Source organism: Nansenia antarctica (assembly GCF_963989245.1).
Source record: "Nansenia antarctica genome assembly, chromosome: 1".
Taxonomy (NCBI): Eukaryota; Metazoa; Chordata; class Actinopteri; order Argentiniformes; family Microstomatidae; genus Nansenia; species Nansenia antarctica.
Window position 1 is genome coordinate 95,028,033 of NC_137674.1, and position 9,299 is coordinate 95,037,331.

A 9,299-nucleotide genomic window follows, 5' to 3' on the forward strand; every position below is an offset into this window, starting at 1 on the left:
ACAGTTGTTTGCTTCTCCCATCGCCTTATCTCTTATCCCACATCTCTCACTCTTTTCTTCATTGCCCTCCTCCTCCACTCCTCTTTTCCTCTTCTCTCTGGTTCTCTTTGTTTCTCCAGGAGCGCCTGCAGGCAGATGAGGTGATGCAGGCTATGGACACTAGGACACATTTGGACCAAGGCCTCGAAATCAACCCCAAAGACGAGCTGTAGCTACTAGTCAGTCCCCAATCAAAGCGTTTTATCTATCTATTCTATTTATTTAATGAAGTTTGGATCAGAACAATTTTATTTTTGTACTGTTTGAAGTGCAAGGTCATATTGTTGTTGTTGTTGTTGTTTGTTGTTGTTGTGTTTGTTGTTTATGTTTTGTGTGATTTGTTTATGCTTTCTGTACATACCAGTACTTGAGTTCACTGTCAGTCATAGTTTTGTTCCCCTTCCAATGACACTCTTTGTTGAGGTGGAACCCAACCACTGTGCCTCCCTCTTTATAGGTCCAGTTTGCTACATACACACTCAGGTTGAACAACGGATGTACGGATGTTTTTTTTTTTATGAATATCGCTATCATTCGACCATCAGGACGTAAAACAATCAGATCATCTGAGCAACTATTGGCAACTCAGTGACTGTTGGTATCAGTGGAGGCTGGTGGAGGTAGAAATCCTCATTCCATTCTATGCCTTACAGTGAGACCATCCTCCCATTTCTACCTCCCCTGGCCTCCCCAGATGCTCCAGCCACGACCTCTGTGATGTGTCATTAAACACACCTGGGGAACCGCTGTGGCCTAGTGACATCCGTTGCTCAACCCTGTGTGTAGACTTTGTGATGACATTGTGTTGACTCAGTTGGGTTGCATACACGGCCGTCGTGAAGCAGACCTCTCAAACAGACCGCTCTTACTGCACTGTGAACCAGCCGAAGAGAAGAACGCGCACGTGAACATTGTTGCTGTCTACGGTGGGAGAACCGGGCTGTGCTTGTTCGTGTTATGGTCAAGCCTTTAAGACGTACACTCATCCAACAACGGAATTATTTATCGTCGGTCTATGTTAACACAGTACATAGATCTATATATCTAGGGGAAATATGTTATGATGTTTTGGTGAAAGAAAATGGTTGACTTAAAATCATTGGCTTGAATATACTGTATGCATTTTAGAGAAAGAGAGACATGGCAATTTCAGCCATTACAGACAAGAATTATACTCATTTCCGGTGACTGACTCCAATATTTGATCTTATCTGTCACTATTTTTATGTGCACTTTCGTCTTGTTTGTAGTGTGATAAGGACATAACTCACATCCCTCCCTACCTTATAAGCAAACAATATATCTGTTTACAAGTTTAACTGACACAAGGACGTGGTGTGTGTGTGTGTATGTGTGTTAAAAATAGACGGCTGCTATTGCAATTGTCTACATTTTGTTTTAGAAACTTTTTTGATAAAAGATGTAATTTATTCCTGTTTCAAGGAATACTTATTTTGAAGGTGGCATGTAGTCGTTCCTTTCCTTTTCAAAACTGCTCATTTTTTTGCCGATAACACAAACAGGCGGGCACACGCACTGGTAGTCCAATGGAAAGAAAGTGCCTTGTGTACTGTCATATTACATTAATGCAAACTGCTAACGAAGTAACTTATCTGTGTAAGTTATAGTTAGAGTACAGTTTTAGCTTACACTTTTGATAGGGAGGATGGCCACTTTCTTATGTCTCACTAATATTTAAGTATGAATTGCTGTAGCAAACACATTGATGTACCCTTCTCCTTTGTTGTTATGTGTAATTCTAAATTAAAAAGAGAATATTGCATATCAGAGCTTCAGTCCTTTTTTAATTTCAGAATGTGTACATGATTCACAATTTTTCAACACATTATGTAGGTTAGTCTGTGGTTAGTAAGTCATATTTGTAGCAGAGGTATTTGAAACATCTTGGATGTACGGTAAAAACATACAGTAGGGGATTAACAGTGCCTATCCAAGTATTCTATATTTTCGGAATAATTAATGAACAAATGATCTATCAATTTCATGGACCTCTTTCTGAGACCAACATCTATACTATTAGTCTGTAGATAGGATTGTACCCCTACTAGTTATCTGCAATGACATCTGCTGTACCTACAGTATGTACCAAATGAGAAAAAACTGTATGAAAAGGCATATGGTAATAGACTGCATAGCAGTGCAGTTTCATGTGAGTTCCATTTAGGATAAAGTGCATCCAGCCATAGAGACTAATATGTTATTCTATGAAACCATTACTTTGATTATGAACATTGTGTTTATAAAATAATATCTATACTGTACACACTGGCCAGTTTATTCTCTGTACCTCAAATACAACAAAATAAATAAAAGAAACGTGATTCAAACTGTCGATAGGAATAATCATGACACATCATACAGTACTGCATCCATGCAGGCTTGTACAGTACATCAAGGTCTGTATTTGAGGTGATGGTAATCATGATAACAATTCAATCTATAGTTCTTTGGTGATTCCTTGCTCCCTTCTGCATTAGGTCATTATTTCTCAAGGTCTGATGTGATTGGTGGGTTCAGAAGTGGTAGGCCAGATCATCTGGCCTACCACTTCTGAACCCACCAATCACATCTGGCCCAGATGCACCAATCACATCTGGCCCAGATGTGATTGGTGGGTTCAGAAGTGGTAGGCCAGATGTTCGTTGAAGCGGAACGGCTTGGCCTCGTTGACGGTGCAGAGGAGGTCTTGCTTGCGCCGCGCCCTGCGCTCCTCCACCACCAGCCTGCGGGAGCGCTCTCGAGCCGCCTGCTGCTCCACCCTCTTCTCCACCCGCTTCCGCTTCAGCCACCTGAGGAGACGGAGCAGACAGGTCGTAGGTCTTTCCTTGATTCCTCACGTCCTTTCTCCTCACCTTCTCACAGCTCCATTGGAGGAGAAGGTTTGAGGTGAGGAACCCAAGACTTTCTCCTCCAATGAGTTTTGAGAAGGAGAGTAGGATAGAGGACACAAGGAATCAAGGAAAGACTTGAGATTTGGATCATGGACCTAGTTCGAAATAGCCTTCCATACCTCTCTAGAATTGAACTATTGATTTACTCATTGTGACAAATGATTTGAAAGAAATCGATGTGTGAAACTACAGCCATATGCTGGAATTGGAAACCTACAGTATATCTATTCATTTCTTCTATCAGTGTTCATGAAGGAAAGAAAACATGGAGAGAAAGCTGTTTAAGACTATTGAGGCAAAGACATGCTCTCAGCTGCATACACATTTCTATAACTTTTACATTTCTCACTGATGCTTGTTCTATTTCTGTAAATGACGGAATTCTCACTCTGAATACAGATGTCGTACTACTGTACTTCTGACTCACAGTTTGAAGGCACGTTCACACTCCTGGCGGTTGTGCAGGTAGAAGCCACTCTCTTCCTCCAGCCTCTTCATCTCCTCCAGCTGTCTCTCCCTCAGCTGCTGCTCGTGCTTCCTCTGCATCCAGGACTTAAAGGCCTCATCTGGGTCATTGTGCTCCCTCTGAGGAGGCAGTGGAAAGGATACTTCAGGGCGCTTAGGTGGCGTAGCGGGTTAAAGCGTTGACCATGTAACCGCAGGGTCCCCGGTTCGATTCCGGCCGGGGACATATCCTGCACATATCCTCTCTCACCCATCCTTCCTGTCTAAATCTCTACTGTATCTGTCAATAAAATGAAAAATATGAGTGGGACTGCCTCACTCAGAAAAAAAAAGAAGGGAAAAAAGGATACTTAAGGCAGGGACTGTTTCCATATCCACTGTTTCCCTACTCTATACTCTGGTACTATCTATATCCTGAATTCAAATGACCATTAAACAGAAGAACAAACCCGAGATGGTTCCTTTAACTTGAAGTAGGAGATGTTTTTCAAAAGTACATTATTACTATTACCCAATAATATGCTCATAATAAATTCTGAAGAGTTACCATAATGTTTCCCAATAATACCAGATATTATTGCTCAGCAGCAGCTAGTACTGAATGCTATACTGTACATGTAGATCCAAGCGTACTAGGTGCCTGTCATGTGCTGTGTATGAATGTCGCCCTCTGATGGCCATACTCTGCCGTTCATCCTCTCCATCTCCTGGGCTCGATGGATCCTCCTCTCGCTCTGAAGCTGCTCCCTCTTCCTCATCAGCCATGCCCGGAACGCCATCTCATTCTCCTGACGTTTCTGCTCCTCTTCCTCGTGTTTCCTTTGCTCTTCCTGACGCAGAGAGAGAGAGAGAGAAAGAGAGAGATTTACACAATCTGTTCTATCTACGTGTCTAGGGCTGGGGGGGCTGAGGTTTTTTTTCTGGGGGAGACAGAAAGCTACAAGCATCAGGATAGGATCTACAAGCATCAGGATAGGATCTACAAGCATCAGGATAGGTCCCCACCTCTCTGGCCAGCCTGTCTCGTCTCTCCTGTGTTTTCTGCAGAAGGTCCTTCTGTTGTGATGAGAGGGTGAAGGTGGCCTGGGAGGGAGTACCGCTGGCTGACTGCACCCTGCGCTTGGTGCCCCTCCTCAGGCTACCTCTCTGGGTGTGACTGGCCGAGTTGGGCCTGTTCCTGGGCTGGGATGGGGGTTTGGGTTTGGGGAGATGCTCTATTCCCTGTGACAGAGAGCTAGAGAGTGGCCGATGATGGGATGAGGCGGGGATCTTGTTTGGGCTCAGACTGTGTTCGATTGGACGAGGGGAGGAGTGTAGGTTGTCGCTATAGCAACTGGCTAAGGGAGGCAATTGGCCATGGCTCTCTACCTCCTTCAGGCTGACCAGGTCAAACTTCCCGTCTTTTTCCACCAGGACTCTGCCCTGCCCAGTCTGACCACTCTCCCCAACCCCAACCCCAACTCCAGACGCAGACCCAGACCCAGACCCAGTCCTGCCCTGACCCCCATTCAACGACCACACTCCTCCCCCCTCTCGTGGGGAGATCTTCAGCTCAGACAGCTTCCCCGACACCTCCTTCTCTGTCTCTGTGTACCTGCCCCCACTGCTGCTCATGTTGCTCGCCTTCCCTCCCACCCCCGTGCTGTTGTGGGGGTCACCATCACCCTCATACTCCAGTGGGGGCACCACAAGGTCCACCAGTGTTTCTTTGAAGTGCAGCCGTTTACGGCGCGACATGTCTGGAGCTTCCTGGTCCTGCAGCTGCCGATTGGCCAGCTGGATCTTCTCTAGGATGTACTTCTTCTCCTCGTCTGGTTGGTCCTCCAGGACAGGAGGGGGCGGGGCTACGAGAGATCCCTTATATGGACTGTCTCTGTCAGAATCGAACTCCAGAGGCTCCATCGGTGAGGGCCATCTCTCCTCCTCAGACTCGCTCGTTCTCTTTTCCTCTGTCGGACTTTTCTTTCTGTCCACCTTCGTCTCTCGATCCACCTCTTCCTCGAGCTCTTTGTCTATTTGCGCCTCTATGTCCTCGTTGTCAGGGTCCTGTGAGGATGGAGAGACAGTGACTGCCATTTTATTCACAAGAGAATCACACAGAAAGATTAGACGTTACGCAAATTGGGTACATCAATACTTCAGGACAAGAGACATGATGACTGTGTGTCTTTGTACGTCCATTAATAATATATATATAGGCCTAGAGCTATTACTCTACTGGCACAGTGAGTGAAAGTGTCTAAATGTGTGTCAGTGGGGTTTGATTTCACACACAGACAACGAGGCCAACCTCCTGCACAGGTAACACAACACCACACGTTGACAGTCAGACTTTCACAGACAGACAGAACAGGGCCAAAGACTGTCAACACTTCCGTCTCCATCCTGCTAACCTACCTGGTCCTCACTCCGCCCCTCCCCCTCGCTGATCAGCCAGTCCAGGTCCTTCTCAAAGTCGTCCTCATACTCCTCTTGTGTCCTAGTGTACGCCACCTGACTCATCTTCTCTCTCTGTGCAAGAACACATGCATAAGATGAATACGGTGAGATGGCTTATCAAGAGAAGAGAAGGAGATGCCCAGGCCAGATCAAATTGTGAAGAACAAGAGCAGCCTTGTTCACCTAAATGAGTGACAACTAGACAATTATAATCTATCATACAGGTGCAACTCAAAAAATTAGAATATCGTGCAAAAGTCCATTCATTTCAGTAATTCAACTTAAAGGGTTAAACTTAAATATTATATACTCATTGCATTGTACATATGCATGATTATACTTTTCAGAGGGCTGACATTTCTGTATTTAAAATCATTTTCTTATTGATTTCATGTAATATAAAAAAATTCTGAGATATTTAATTTGGGGTTTTCATAAGCTGTAAGCCATAATCATCAAATTTATAACAAATTAAGTCTTTAAATATCTCGCTTTGCATGTAATGAGTCTATATAATATCTAAGTTTAACCCTTTAAGTTGAATTACTGAAATAAATGAACTTTTGCACGATATTCTAATTTTTTGAGTTGCATCTGTAATGTCATAATAAAACTCAGACCAAAACATAAATAAGTCCAAACACATCAATAATATTCTCTTAAACCCTACATAACCGTACTAGGCTTGAATGTAAATTCATTCACTAGGGCCCATATCAAATTGAACACAGATCATTGCCATCTCTATCAGAAGTTGGTTGGCCAACACCATTGCCTTCTGTTTATTTAAAGCCCTTGAACAAAAACATCCAATCTACATCATGTCACTCCTAAATTATAGAACCACTTGTTATTCCACCCGATCACAAGAATGCTTAGTTCTTCAGGTAGGTTTCAGCATGAGGTCCCGCATATTTCAATCGACCTTGGCAAAACACCTTTTAGCCAGTAGCCTACTGACCGAAGAAATTGAACGAACTCCAAGCAATACTAAAACTGAACTCTCTGGTACTGCTTGGGCATTTTAGGTCGCTCTAAGGGAACCTGGTTAAAGAGAAACATTCATTTGTTGTATGAAATTGTATCTTGTGTTTGTTTTTGTTTATTTTCTTGTTTCTATCCTATGTATTTGTATCATTTGTATTGCAGGACTCCCTTTAAAAAGAGACTCTGGTCTTAATGTGACTCCCTAAAAATTAACAGTTAAATAAAAATACGATAAACATTCAAATTCTGAACAGCATCAATGGTCGTCAGATAGGCTAGCCGCTACTGTATCATTGCATGGTGACTCGCGCCCTCTCCTGGTCAAACGTGGCATAGCGCGCAGTGCAGACCCTTCGACCTGCAGGCTCCAGGTGCTGTTGTTTGCATTCTATCTCGATCCTCGAATATAATCGGATGATGGTGCGATAACATACAGTACACATGGTATCTTGTCCTATATATTCATGTTGTCAAACCCCACTGATAAAGCAACATATCTCAACACCAATTGTAGCCTAATGACAACACTCGTTTCTAGGCTTAAGTAGAAACAACACTAGGTCAGCTAACATTTAATGGAGCTCTTTCTATAAACATTGGACATTATCTCAATACAAACGTCTGCAATAGTAAGTAGCACATATTTTAACATTCAAAATAAGAGGCAGGGCACAGCTCCCTTCAATGTCCAAATAAACTTACCACTACTAGAGCTTTTTGCGTCTTCTTGCTCATATACGAATAGAAAATAAATGTATTTAGCAAGGTTCTTCATTTTACTGGCCTACATCTTCCAGACGGACAGCCTCCCACAGCACCTGTGCAGATAATCTTCTTCTTCTCTGTCGGCTCCACTAAAGGGTTTAATAGACGTTGGCATGGAGACGTACAACACGCTTCTCCGTCAGAGTACGCACATGCGTGGAACAGTGACACACACACGCACGCACGCACACACACGCACACACACACACACACACACACACACACACACCGTCACGCACACGCGCACGCACACGCACGCACACACACACACACACACGCACGCACGCACGCACGCACACACACACACACACACACACACACACGCACGCACACACACACACACACACACACACACACACACACACACACACACACACACACACACACACACGCACACACACAGTTATCTCAAAGCACACAGCCAAACTGACAAACTGACAGTAGTGCAGTTGAGGCATGCAAAGGCATTTTGAAATGCTCTCTGAAAAATGTAAATATGCATGCAATTGTCTTTATGTATTACATCAAAGGGGAAATCTGTGATTGGGTTTGGACTTCAAAAAATAATTATATATAGCTATTGATTATTGAATAATATAATGTATAAATGCCTCTGGAGCTTAGTTAAACTGTCAATCGCTTGTTTGTAATGTAATTGTAAACAAAGCTGTATAACTTCAAAGCATTGTAATAATCTGATGGCGAGCCCTTGCATCCAAAACTCCGTTTATGAATGTGAGAGTGGTTACATTTCTCCAGCTCGATCCCTCAGCTTTTTGTCATGGAAGCCCCACTTGTTGTTTTATTCCCAGATTGCCCCTGTAATACATGTTTGTAAAATGTTTTTTTTATTTTTTATTAGTGCCCTGGAAAAATATATGGGAAAATATGTGAGAATAGATAAAAACAGACATCAATCATAAACGCTGATCAATGTAATGTTATATGGTTATTGTACCGTTACATGAGTACGAGGCTCATGTCACGTTCGGGTTACTGAGAGCACGCCTCGAGAAAGGCACTGGTTTCTGGGTATTGCTGTTTGCTGAAATCCACTGCCTCTCTCAACACGGCATACAACGATTCCTCAAAAACACAATGTCCCATGCTTCCTTGGACGTGACGAGCCTCCAGACACACCCCCAGGATCTTACAGGAGTGGGACGACTCCTTCACGTCTGTGACCGTACAGGATGTTCAGCTCTAGTTAGATGTCTAATACGTGTAGATTTCCATGTTATGCGGAGAGGATAGAGCGCTAAATCACTCATGGCTTCCATCGTTCTTCATGCCATAAACAGAACGGCACGAACCACCGCCAGACAATGTTGTGTTCCCTATTCGAAGAGAGTTTCTAGTGTCGTGGACTCTGTGCACCTATCCTTCCGTAACCACTCACTCCGCGGGTTGAGTTCGCTTCCGGGAGCGAGATGGTCCTCCAGAGCCACCGGGATGCGGTTCGTGTCCCACGGGACTGCAGGAGGCAGAACCGCCACCGGGCGACACAGGGGAACCAGCACTCTGCTGGTGGTCGGGGCAGCGGCGGCAGTGGCGGGGCTTGTGGCCGGCGTTCACCACTTTCAGCGGGCTGAGATGGCAACAATGATCCCTAAAGGTGAACATTTCAAACCTGCAAACTGCGACACTTTAAATTAATGTGCAATAACACTATGTGCAATATGACAATTTGAC

The 9,299-nt window shown here is 44.0% G+C and overlaps 3 protein-coding genes across 3 annotated transcripts in view; 2 read left to right on the forward strand and 1 right to left on the reverse strand.

Annotated features, from left to right (window-relative positions):
• The window catches only part of p3h2 (prolyl 3-hydroxylase 2), a gene marked incomplete at its 5' end in the record, with an annotated part of 64,142 nt that extends 62,375 nt beyond the window's left edge, over positions 1-1,767 (forward strand). The window contains one exon of the mRNA XM_080527624.1: positions 120-1,767. Within this exon, the coding sequence (XP_080383750.1) occupies positions 120-212 (93 nt within the window). The 3' untranslated portion in view covers positions 213-1,767. The remainder of the gene's footprint in view (positions 1-119) is intronic.
• Positions 1,768-2,677: 910 nt separating this feature from the next.
• Positions 2,678-5,918, reverse strand: ccdc181 (coiled-coil domain containing 181; the record flags this gene model as incomplete). The annotated part of the gene is made up of 5 exons (XM_080550611.1): positions 2,678-2,849; positions 3,379-3,536; positions 4,100-4,246; positions 4,422-5,462; positions 5,814-5,918. 5 exons carry the CDS (start codon positions 5,916-5,918, stop codon positions 2,678-2,680), a joined length of 1,623 nt encoding a protein of 540 aa, XP_080406737.1.
• Positions 5,919-8,772: 2,854 nt separating this feature from the next.
• Positions 8,773-9,299, forward strand: part of cpox (coproporphyrinogen oxidase) — a 5,000-nt gene continuing 4,473 nt past the window's right edge. The window contains exon 1 of the mRNA XM_080535311.1: positions 8,773-9,222. Coding sequence (XP_080391437.1) covers positions 8,877-9,222 — 346 coding nt within the window. The 5' untranslated portion in view covers positions 8,773-8,876. The remainder of the gene's footprint in view (positions 9,223-9,299) is intronic.